General features: G+C 39.9%; 1 protein-coding gene and 1 long non-coding RNA gene across 5 annotated transcripts in view; one reads left to right on the forward strand and one right to left on the reverse strand.

Annotated features, from left to right (window-relative positions):
* Positions 1–12,639, forward strand: part of LOC140343498 (keratin, type I cytoskeletal 18-like) — a 23,625-nt gene continuing 10,986 nt past the window's right edge. The window contains exons 1-3 of the mRNA XM_072430182.1: positions 1–87; positions 8,160–8,480; positions 12,474–12,556. Coding sequence (XP_072286283.1) covers positions 8,166–8,480; positions 12,474–12,556 — 398 coding nt within the window. The 5' untranslated portion in view covers positions 1–87; positions 8,160–8,165. The remainder of the gene's footprint in view (positions 88–8,159; positions 8,481–12,473; positions 12,557–12,639) is intronic.
* LOC140343499 (uncharacterized) overlaps positions 2,883–12,639 on the reverse strand; it is a 26,767-nt gene continuing 17,010 nt past the window's right edge. The window contains exons 3-5 of one of the 4 annotated variants that reach the window (XR_011923358.1): positions 8,749–8,908; positions 5,951–6,278; positions 2,883–3,438 (exon numbers count right to left, since the gene is read on the reverse strand). This is a non-coding gene — a long non-coding RNA (uncharacterized lncRNA). Of the gene's footprint in view, positions 3,439–3,528; positions 8,909–12,639 lie in introns of all 4 variants that reach the window. The other 3 variants (XR_011923357.1, XR_011923355.1, XR_011923356.1) reach the window with 3 other exon arrangements.

Here is a 12,639-nt window from a genome sequence, read left to right on the forward strand (position 1 = left end):
CTCCTCCCTTGGACTAAATAAAAGCTTCCAAGGACATGTAACACTCCAATGCACTGAACATTGTTCCAGGATCTGCTTGCAGCAAAGGTATTGTACCACATTGTAGGAGACTCACTCTCATGTCTGCTGCGTAGGTGGCACAATGCCCAAATCAAGTTCCCTTGGGACTTCGCACATCGCTTGTGGTATTTTATGATTCATCCACTTAGATGTATGACAAGGATGCATTGTGTGGTCTGCTGGCTTTGATGTAGATAGTCACACTGATATAAGAGAGTTGATGTTGGGGAAAAATATATTATATAATCACTTAAAAAAACAAAAAGAACTTTGCTAATTTCAAAAAGTTTGTGTTTTTACTCTTCTTCTAAGATTCACCTACTTTACTCTACCCAAACTTTACATTATTCACATAAGATCTAATTTATAAAAGCTGATTCCCACTTTTTCTAATTGCATCTAATGGATTAAATCTGTAAATCTTGGATGAAAACATTTATGAATTTATCTGGTTCATGTGTTTTGTTGGTATTTTGTTGTTGTATTGTATTTGTATTGTATTGTATTTGTTTGTTGCATTAGTATTTGCTGTAATTGGAAATAAGTGGAGAGATTTTATTAAGGGATTCTCCTTATCGGCAAAACAGTTAAAACTTGAACTTTCCAGTTTGATCAATTAGCTTCATTGATTCATTAAGGAAAAATTTGGAAAAAAAAATTTCCTGTATATACAGGATGTTATTTTGTTTTTTGGGGGGTCTATTTATGTAGTAGTGAATCTGACCTTCTGATGGAGAATCATCCAGATCTCTTTGGGACAGGGTCCTCCCCTCTGTGTCAGTGCATTCATCTGTCATTTACAACCCCTATTTAATGTACAGCGCTGCGTAATATTTTAGAGCTATATAGAGTTTATATTATTTAATAATGTGTTTCAATGGCAGTAGTAGATTCTCCACCTATGAATATTTCAGTGAATGTCTAATTCTCCTTATTTCTTTTCGTGCATTTGAGTGTTTCTTTGCATACAGTGACTTTACATTTTATTAATTTACTGTCTAAAGCAGCATTTCTCAACCAGAGATTACTAGGGGAGCAATGAGCAGTTTGCACCTCTCAGGTCAGTATAAGTGACCCTGATGATGTTTATGGCTATCTGTAAGGGTGACATTCTTCCCAATGGTGAGCAATGTAAGAGGAATTCTTCCTACTGACCACCACACTAATACTGTGATCTGTGGATATAATTATTATAGAAGGGGTCGGGGTGCACGCATGTTAAAAAGTTTGAGAAAATCTGCTCTAAAGGCTGGGCTATAGATGCCATGTTAGTAAAAGGTTCTGAATTTTTAAAAGGAGACCATTTAAAGCACTTTGCACCCTTTTAATTTTGCCTTCCCCATAAACAAAATTCTCACCATCAAAATTTTCACCATATTTTCAGGGAAAATAAAATTCTATATTTCTTTCTTCCCATTTGAGGCTCAGTAATGTAGTAATGTCAAAATCAACTGTCAAAGCTTCTGAATGAACTAGAATTGTCTGTGTCAGCTATACCTATTTGTGTTTTATTTTAATATTTTTTGGTTTATTTTTAATATTATTTAAATAAATTAATTACTATTATTATATTATATTAATAAATAAATGATATAGGCCTGGGGTTGCCAAAAAAATAATTAGTACTTGGTATAGAGTAGTTGGAGTGGAGAAGTTATTTTATCCCTGATATATTAACTACATTTTGTACATTTTGTAAAATTTTGTACAATTGGCATGTTTAAGGAACAAAGCTCAGTGGGTTTCATGCACTCATTGGTGCCCGGTGCATTATCATGAAGTTTTGGGTTTTTGTTCATTGCATGGGGTACAACATTTTCAGATATCAAAAATTTGCATAGGGGTTTCAAAAGTTGCAGGGGGTATCAGGAATAGGGGGCATGTTCTAAATAGAGATGGGGGCCTGTGTCAAAAATACATACTGGGACCCTAAGATATATGGTTCAGCATTGCAGTTACATTACATTTTTGTCACCACAATCCAAAAAAGTGGTTTATTGTTTTAGAATTAGTGGGGGGAGAGGAGGGAAATAATCTGTTATACCTCTGAGCCAAATGAAAACCATTCACCTAAATTAAGGTCCCTACACCCTAAGATACAGAAATCCTGGTTCTAATATACCCTGCTTATGAAGGTATAAAGTAATCACCCCCGAAACCCAATCATTAAATTGTCATTTTAACTTCAGCTAATATTAAAATAATCCCTGTGAACTTGTCATAATTAGGGTGACCACGTTCTGTCAAAGTTTCTGAATGAACTAGAACTGTCTGTGTCAGCTATAACTATTTTTGTTTTTATTTTAATATTTTTTGGTTAGAATATTATTTGTATTATTATTGAAATATAATAACACTATTGTCTATCATTTGTGTGGTCACCCAATCTGATGCAAACTACTAGTGGCTATTTAGCACCCATGTGTGGTTGGATGTTGTCACCATTGGGAAATGCAATGCAGCCAGGACTGCAGGGATGGTCGATCCATCGACAAGTAACAAAGAATGAAAAATACAAAATGTATGAAGTATGAAGCTAGGTCTGGCTCAGCTCCTGCAAAGTGTGTCCCAGGTATAGTAAAATATGGGAAATACTTGGCAATTGTGCCAAATGACGGGAAGGTTTTGCTTGCTGGATGGCTCCACTGCCTTCTTCATTGCTCGTTTAGACATTACAAGAGTCAGCCATGCTTCCATTAGCAGCCAATAGTTGCTGCCCCTGCATAAACACACAGATATGAAATAGGTAAACATGAGATAAACCAGATCTCTTCCGGGAAAGAAGAAGACACAGAAAGTAAATTTATAATAATAAATGCAGATTGGTTTTAATATATGCTGCAGCAAGAGTTAATAGAACACACAGGAGAGCCGGACCTCTGCAGCACATCCCGGTGCTCCCATTGCTTGTGAACATTTTGCTTTGTATTCACCAATGGTAAAGCTCTCTGGTTTGCATAATGGGACCACCATGTAATAATTCCTTCAAATCCATATTTTTATGGATAAGGAAAGAAGTGATTGGCTGGCTCTGTATTTTCTCAGGGGTTCCGCTCTCTTCCATGGTTATGATTAAACATTACTGATCCATACATGCACATTCATAATACAATCTTCAGGTGGTATGATACCCATATGATACCTGTAGGTTGCAATAAAAAAGAAAATTCTGGGCCCCGTATCAGATTAACTTCTTGGACCAGCCCATGTATAAAAATGTTCTATGTTCAAGTTCTTTTGATAGGGGCCCGGTATAGAAAAACCTTTTCTGCCCTCGATGGCGGATCTGAATAAGAGATATTGGATAGGGTTGTCCGTTGAAGCTCCAGAATGCTCATAGAGTATCACCGTGCCAAATTCAACTTGTCTGCTCACTTTCTGAAATGAGAAAGAGGAACAACTTTTCAGCACAAAATGCATAGGCAGAGGACACCCCCCTACCCATGCCGTGCCAGGACCCCCACTTACCATATAGAACCAAAATGAAAAAAAGGATTGGTTCATCCCCCAAATTGGAACATAATACATTTTTGTGATTCGATATTTTTCCAATAGATTTTTTTTTATAAAAGTCTATATCTCACATCAAAACAATGGCCAAGTGAATAGAAAAAAAAATAATGGAAGGATTTGGTTGCAAAAAAAATGGCAGCCCATCCAATTGATAGATGGTTGGAAAGCTATGGATCTGGTTACTGCCATCTAATATCTTTGGATGCCTAAAATCTGTCCGATGATCTGTCTATGTACATATAATATCTTTATATTTATATGTAGACCTTGGAAAGTCATGAAATAATATAGCATGAGAAAAAGAAATGCTGGTAGATGACCCCGGAGATGATTGAAAGCTACAGTTACAGTTGATGCTTTACACCGGTGGTTGCCCTAGAGGAAAAAGCAAAACAACGTACAATTATATTGCATGTGCAGCTTCCAACAATGACCATTGTGTGCAACAAAGCCGTAACCAGACAGCTTGGGAAAACCCACACTTCATTCTATTCACCTTGAAATTAAATATTAGTATTTCCTTACGTTCTTCATTGATTCCTGTAGAGTGATGTATACATTGTACAATCTCAATTTCTGCTGGAAGGGCAAAGAAAATCTAATTTGGTCTGCATGCCTGTTCTAAAAATGGTGCTACCCATTCCCATCCTTTATATTTGAAGGGTAATGACAATGGGTAATATAAAAGTTCAGAATGGGTCATCTGTAGGACATATGTGCCTTTACTTTGTAGATTTTTTGGAACTTTTTCCTGTTCCTGTGGAGGAGACCGGTCATTGCTGCTCTTTTTTTTGGTACATGGTGACTGGTCTGCGCAGGGCAATAAATATGTCATACAAAGAATAAAATTCAGGATAAGTCAAATATTATTAAATAGCTATGCATATTATTTACTGTATCTTTCTGTACTTTGTGCATTTCCAGATCTGTGCAGTAATCAAGGGTGCCTTTGTGCAGGAGTTTCCTTTAAAAGAGACCGGTCACTGCTGCTCCCTTTCTTTTGGCAGGGTCACTGGTCTTGTCTTTGCCCCCACTAGCCTGCAGCTGTGAGAGGAGCCAAGCAGTACCCCCGGTACAGGCTTCCTGTTAAAAAGGGGCGGATACAAGACCAGTCATCCAATCTTCATTACAGGAGACTGCAAGGAACCCCAAGACTCAAATAAGGGCAGATATGCCTCATGGGGGACCCCTTTTGAAATCGTAAATGAACTGGTTGAACAGAGGCAAAGTCCAGGAGTTGGTTCCTGCACAGACAAATGGAAATGAAGATTTAAGTCCACCCTTCGCTCCTTTGCTTTGCAAAACAAAAAAAGGAGTCTTGGTTCAAATATTTTTTCCCAACCCATGCAACTGCTTTTTAGTCTGCTACAGGTAGTAGAAAACCAAAGGCCAGGATCAAGGGGTAATAATAATGTTTCAGAAAAATGAAAAACCTGCCTTCCTGCTATTGAAAGATGACATCATATATGTAATTTTTGATTTTGCTCACTTCCTGGTGCAAAGGTGAGCATAGGGAGGTGCAAAGCTGCACAAGGGCCCTGCACTGTCCGCACCCACAGGTCAGTTCTGCACATAGACCTGCTATTGGCTATGTCCGCCACTGCCATGGTGACTTTGGGATTCCTCAAGAATTGCAGCCTTCTCTGTGTAAAGTGACACCTGATCCCCTATTAGAAGAAATTCATTGTGTTTTTTATTCACCCACTGACCAATCTGCTGATTACGGCAATGTTCTTGGGCTGCTAGGTCACAGAATGCCGAATGCTTTTCTTTCCCTTCCACCCCCAGTTTTGTCTTTGCCAACAAAAGCCGAGGTTTTATTACAGAAGGGAAGATCATAAATGGACATGAGACAGACATGTGTTTGCCTATTCAAATGGTGCAGGAAAGAACCATAGCAACATTATGCATGGGATACAACAAGCTCATATAACGTCTTTATAAATGGAATTGAGGACCTATAGATTATGAGGGGCATTAAATCTTTTTGGGACATTATGGGCCTGATTTACTGAAAAGAGGTGGCACCAAGAAATGTCAACTTAAAAAGTGAAAAAACAGCAACTTTGCTGAGAATCTTCAAAGTATAGATCTTTCATTGGTGCTTATGCTTGGTCATTCGGTCACATGTTCCTTCAATAGAGAATACAACTCGGCAGACATGGTGCACCATAGAGTAACCCATCCTGATCAATGCCATTGATGGAGTGCATGGAGACAGGAGGGGGTTGCAAAAAGGCTCCTCTGTGGGGCAGGTTTATTCATGGGTATAGACTGTATTGTGCTATGGTTTATTTTGGCAATTTATACATACATTGTAATAATAGTTTTTCAGGTACACCAATTATGGTTTCATTAAGCATTTTAAAGGGCTTACCCCAGCCATTTGTCGTGCAACTCAGAAAAGCAGGTCTGAGGTCTTGATGCATTACAATACTGCTGAGTCCCCTTTTTGGACTTCCGAAATTGGAGTTGCATCAATTTTAATGAGCTCAAGCAGCTGCAAAGCTTCTATTTCTATCAATGGGATCAGCTGTTCAGAAAAGGTCATGGGTAAGGACAAGCAAAACTGAGAGTTTTTCTTTCTCGCGAATTGGGTAAACATTCTGAAGATTTGGTAAAATTCCACCATGTTGGCGAAATGCCTTAAGACCAATTGGGAAGACAAACTGAAGGTGGCTTTGGTTGATTGTAGAGTGGATCTTCTACTAAAAAAAATAAGGTTCAATTAGATTATCCAGACCTTTTTCCAAATCCCTTACACTTAGTAGGTGAGAAATACAAAAAATGGAATTCCAATGTTTCTTGTTGGAATTCCACAGATTTACCCTTTGGAGTGAATAATTACATTGTTGTGGACTGAGAACCAATATAAATAAAATGGCATGTAAATGGTTCAATAGCTTCTTAGCCATTTCCTTGGAATAAGCATATGGCCAGTGAAGTTGGGTCAACAAAAGCAACTTCTTAAATATGTATTCTCTCTGCACATGTATCTTTTAAGCATTTCCAGTGGTCCAAAACTAAACTTGACTAATCCCGGCTCCTAGTTACCTCCATTGCACCACTGTTTACTACAAAAAAAATCTCCATATCATTAGCCATGCTTGTGTGCTGAATCCCCATTGACTCCCAATGGTGCCATGTGCCAAGGCTTAAGTTGGGTTGAGGTGCAAAGAAGGTGGAAAGGATTGGGTCGAGGTGTGAAGAAGTTAGCATTAGCTAAGGTAAACCTGGTTGTACTCCTTTGCATACATAAAAAATTTGACTTCATTCTTTTTACAAGATATTTTATATGCTTCATCTTCCCAGAAGAGACAAATGAAATTCATTACAGTGTATGTAAAAGTAGGAGGTATCTGGAAGCTGGCACACAATTTGCATTTTGGTCAATAAAGGGTGAATGGCTTCAATAACACTCCGCTGAACATATGCAAAATATAAAACAAATTCTAAGCTTTCTTGAGGCTTTTATTTATAGAACAAGAATACTGCTATGATCCGATATGACCAGGGTATGTGTACCGGCATTGTACATTGTAGGGAGCATGCAAATGGAAGAAGACTAGTAAAATATTTGTATGATTACTATGTATAGTCAACAGGGACTGCAAATAAAAATAACAAATTAAAACAAATTAACAAAATAAAAAAATATTAACCTGGACCATATAGTCAAACATCAAGTCATGATAAATATTTTAGCTATAGGCAAACATATAATTGTCATCCCATCATTTATTAGGAAACATTTGGATTTTTTGGATGATAACCAGTAGACATTCATTGTTTTAAGGTGGACCTTTCAGTATATTTTTTACAAGTTTGTATGGATAAACTTGAAATAACCGTGTCATTTGCCAAAAAATAGCACAATGCTTTACCAATAAAAAGCCACCCGTGTAACAATTGTTCCTGCCAAGATGGCTTACAGCTGTTGGGTTGCCTGCAGCACAGTGCAGCTCCAGCCATTGACATTATCTAGGATTGGATCAGTTCATTATTAAAAGGAAACATTTCCTCTTCCACAATGATAAGATTGCAACATTGTAACTTTATGTCAAAAATTGCCAAGAAGTGAATGGGCACTATTTTTGCATACCCATGTCATCTTCATGATGGTATCCAAGTTGAACAAGTAGATGGTGGCCTTGGAGGGTGCCTGAACAAAGATGGCTCCAAAACAAACTTTGTGAATAGAGCCTTTTTCATTTTAAATATTTCCAGGTGCACGCAGTGGCAGATGTAGCCAACAGTGGGTCTTTGCAGAACTTAGATCCCACTTGGGGTGGGAAGAAGCAGGGCAGTGCCAGCTGCCAAACTCCTTCACAGCACATCTAGTTCCACAAAGTTTCTGGTCCACTCCTTTGACACAAGGAGTTGGGCTGAGTTGGGTGGAGATACAACGAGGGGAGAGACTGTGGGGTCCCTGTTGCCTGAGGTGGCTCTGGGGCCCTTTGTGCAGAAGCACATTACCCTATGGTTGCATGAGCACACTAGTTGACCTTGCTTGAGCTAAATGTAAAACATTCAAAGGTATTCCTTTATTCTGGATAATCTAAAGATTTGTTTTAATGTTTCTGTAGACACCCATGGCTTCCCTGTGCTCTCCTCGCGGAGGTTCCTCCAAGCTCAGGTTCTCTTCGGCCAGCATGTCCTACGATGTAAAACCCTGGGCCGTCTCTTCAGCACCGGTGCTGAACACATCGCTGTCCAATGCTTCTAATGAGAAGGAGGTGATGCAAAATCTTAACAATCGTCTGGCCAGTTATCTGGAGAAGGTTGCGTCTTTGGAAAAGTCAAACAGGCAACTTGAAATTCAGATAAGAGAGAAGTTAGCTGAAAATAGTCCAGTGGAAAGAGACTACACAGATCAATACAACCTGATCAATGTGCTCAAGAAACAGGTAAGAAATGAAAGTATTAAATGTAAAGGTACCTCATGGGTGGGGCATAAGTTGAAGGATCCATTCACACACAATGATGTCACTGCAATCTGAATGATCTAGATATGTTAATGTTTTTTATTACCAGTTGATCTATTCCTTCTCTAAAGAAGCATTAAAACAAAAGTCCAAAAAGACAATAAAAATCATATAAAGTTGGCCCAGATGTATAGCACAATGACGACTTTCTATTAAAGGATATGATCTACCTCTCTGATACTCCCTTTACATGTTCTTCTTCTTGTTGGAAGTTGGAGACCCATAGGAGTGTTGATGTTACTGCCTTGGTCATGTGAACGTAGCCAGGCTTAGTGAATTTCTGTTGGGCCTGGGCATTATCACATGACTCCTTATTCCTGGGGGGTGGTTGCAGAGAAGCAAGGAGGGATCTGTAGGGAAGAACAGGTAGGGTGAATATAAGGGTGAGGAGGTAGAAAGAGGCATTTACAAAGACGTTGGTCCTGATTTATTGAAGCTCTCCAAGACTGGAGAGGTAACACTATATTCAGTGAACCTGGGTCATCCAGCAAACCTGGAATGGATTTCTTAAAAGTCAGTTACTATTTGTTAGAAAATGTTTTCAATCCTGAAGTGGATCCATCTTGGGTCTGCTGGATCACCCAGCTTCACTGATAAAAGTGTATCTTCTCCAGAATTGGAGAGCTTTAATAAATCAGGCCATTGTCACTTTAAGCATGAGTTAAGCATTATGAGGCTTACAGTCATGTGTAAATAAAGAGCTAAAAATTGAGCTGCAATTTGCAAAATATTATATCTTGGCTAATTTAAACATTTTCTGGAGTTTACACTGCAATAACACAGGCATGTTAACAGGTGAATGGGCTGGCCAATGCACCGCCACGCACCCAAAAGCATGCCTGCCGCACTTTCAAATGGCAATGCTGTGCTGCAACACAAATGCACATTGAGGTCAGAATAAACCACCCAATGCACCAGCATATGCACAGTGTGGTAATGCATACCTTTCTGTAGTGTGAACAAGCCCTTAGCAGAAAAAGAACACCCACACAACCTGGGGATAACAAATTCAGGACCAAATACACGATTTGGGGTAAACATTTACATTTTAATTCACGCTGACTCCCATCATGACAAGCAAACGTAAGCCATTGTTCTGCGTAATTAAACATCCAGTGGTCATTTTTGTAGAGGAGGTGATGGAAAGATCTGTTAGCAAACAAAACTCAGGTGTCTCAGCACATTAGACAAACACAAGGATTAGCACAGGAAGCCCCATGGATAACCATTTACCAGTAGTTACACCTATTGCATGTGTAGTGAATGCAGCAAAAATAGTTTCTCACTCAGGAAACCTGATTTGCAAGCTGTACTCCATAGCAGACTGCACACAGGGGGGGGGGGGAAAGAAAACTACCATGGCATACTGCAGCTCTGAATGTAGGAGTTCAGCTTGGAGGAAATACTCACTGAAATTATTGTATTCTCCAGAAAAGGTGAATAAAGAGGCACTGTCACACACACATCTGCACTTTCCCATGTTCCTCCTCCTCCCCAGAAATGTAAACTCATCCAGCCACCTTTTGGAACTGCTAAATCCCCTGCTAAGTGTTGCATGGCTTTTGGGTGTAGGAGAACATGTGACTTTTGCTTTATCTTAGACTTGTCCAGGGGGGTAGTCGTAAAAAAAGAAGAGGGGCACAGTACTCGCCCCACTTCACCCCTGCCTATGTGTCACTGAAAGGGGAAGAAACTTCCACCAGGGTGACGTTATGGTGCCAGAGCCCACAGGTCAGAGCCTACGATGGGAGAGTGGGCGGCTTGTGTTTAGAGGGACCGTTCACCAGCCACCATGAGCCTGCAATTCCATATATGAGACATGGTCTGTGGATCTGGCCGGTGTGCCCCCCCCCCCCCCGGTGGGGTCCTTCTCCTGACCCCGTGAGGGGCAGACTGGCCAGAGCCGCAGATTACCAATGAGATCTTTGCAAAAGGAGAGTGGGCATGTGTGCCCATTCCTGAAAAAAGTGGGGGCATTCCTACCCGTGCCCGCCCCACTACACTCCTGGTCTTGTTGTGCTAGAACAGGAATGGGCAAACTTTTTCAGTCGGGGCCACAATCTGATATAACATTTCAGGGCTGATGGGAGAGTGGGCAGGGTTTTGCCATTATGACGTCACTGCATGTGACATCATGATGGCATAACCCCGCCCACTCTCCCATCGCAGATTTGAGCCTGCAATGGGAGAGTGGGCTGGTTGTGTCCAGGGACAAAGCCCGCCCACCTCCACGAGCCGGCATACAAACGGGGAACGTGTTCTGTGGCTCTGGCCGGTGCGCCCCCCCCCAGGGGAGACCTTCTCCTGACCCTGCTAAGGGTAGCACCGGCCAGAGCCGCGGACCACTCAAAGGGCCAGAGAAACAACGATGTCTGTGCTAGAATGATCAATGGCCAACACTTTCAGGATGAGGGTGGTATAACATCCAAGTTATCGTACCAAAATCTTAAATTCAGGCTCTAAACCTTCTTTAAAAATGGTTGAAAATTTTTGTTGGTGTGCAATTCAATTAAAAAGTGCATGCTCACTGAACCTGATTGGCTTCTCCTCTTGGTTGAATGATGCCGAGTTTCATTCAACCCATTTCTGAAAGCATTGGCTGCCATGGGCTCACCCCTAGGAATTACTACCGTGGCATTTTAAGCTTAATGATGCATCACTGCAGACCGCATAATGCTCCATGCACAGCAGGCATGGGTAGGGGAGCTAGCTGTAGATGGAGGACAGGACATACCATGTACAATTTGTTTTTTTTTTTGCATCCCTTAGAGGAATTCATCAATAAAACTTTTCACATCAGCTTTATATTTTGTGGTCAGCGTGCATTGCAGAGATCGTTCAATGATGCACCATTTATTTAATATATGGACAGATCTCTGCAATGCAGTCTTATCATGGTGTTTTGTGAGGGGATGAAATCAGGGCTAAATAGGGGCTTTAGCATGGCTGGAAGAAGAGCAAGTGGTGGTCCATCAACGGCAGGGCCCCAGGTCCCCAAGTGTCTGAACCAAATACAAAGCAAGAATTCACCCAACTAATTCTGTTGCAGCATTCCGACATCACCTTTCTCTATGTTTGCTCTTTAGTATTTCCATATCACTCACAAAGATGATCAATGTTTGTCCTTCCAACCTCGACTGAACTACTTTTCCCATGAAAGCTGTATATCAACTCATGTTAAGTCATTAAACATATGAAATCTCCCTTAAAACCAACAATTTGACAGTACAATACTGGCTGGAGGCAAATATTTACCAGAAACCTTTTTTTTTACAAATGGAAAGACATATCAAACGATCAAACGTTGACCAAAGTGAGAAAACAAACGATCACTGGAAATAAAAGACAAAGTAAGCCACATTTATAAAGGAATGTAAATATTCCTAGAAATTACCGACATTACATAATATGGTGATTGGCATGCAGACTGTAATGTGGGTAAACCCAGGGCTTTTCATAGAAAGAATAAAGTTTGCCTCTAAAAATAATAACACAATAGAAATAAAAGCAATAGATTATCACTCATATATAGACATAAGATACTGTAAATTATTTGCTTTAACTGAGTTGAAAGACCTCAAAAGAAGTAGGGAAATCCTAAAGGGTTCTGACTTGAACTGCAAATACCTCCTCCTTCTCCAATTCTCATTTCATAGGGAGGTGTTCTTTTTCAAAAGATTGCAAGGAAGCCTGATATTATATTACACAGGATAATATAAGGCCGATAGAATTCTGGGAGGATCAACTGGTATTTTTTTAAACCTGTCCTGAAAAGTGAAAGCTAATGCAGCCACCGCTTTGATAATTGTTTAGCAAAAATAGAGACGATTGCAAACTACAAATTTCTGCAGCAGTCATTGGGCTTATAATTACATACTTTGATTACATTGATATTGTTCTATGTTGATTTTGTAGATTGCAGATACGATACTTGAAAACACAAGATTGCTGTTGGCTATTGACAACACCAAACTGGCTTCAGATGACTTCCAGGAGAAGTGAGTATCAGATGTGTAAAATAGATCGGTATATTAAATGGTAGTCATTTAAAGTTGATATAAACTGCAAGAAATAAAAAGGC

Source organism: Pyxicephalus adspersus, chromosome Z, assembly GCF_032062135.1.
Source record: "Pyxicephalus adspersus chromosome Z, UCB_Pads_2.0, whole genome shotgun sequence".
Taxonomy (NCBI): Eukaryota; Metazoa; Chordata; class Amphibia; order Anura; family Pyxicephalidae; genus Pyxicephalus; species Pyxicephalus adspersus.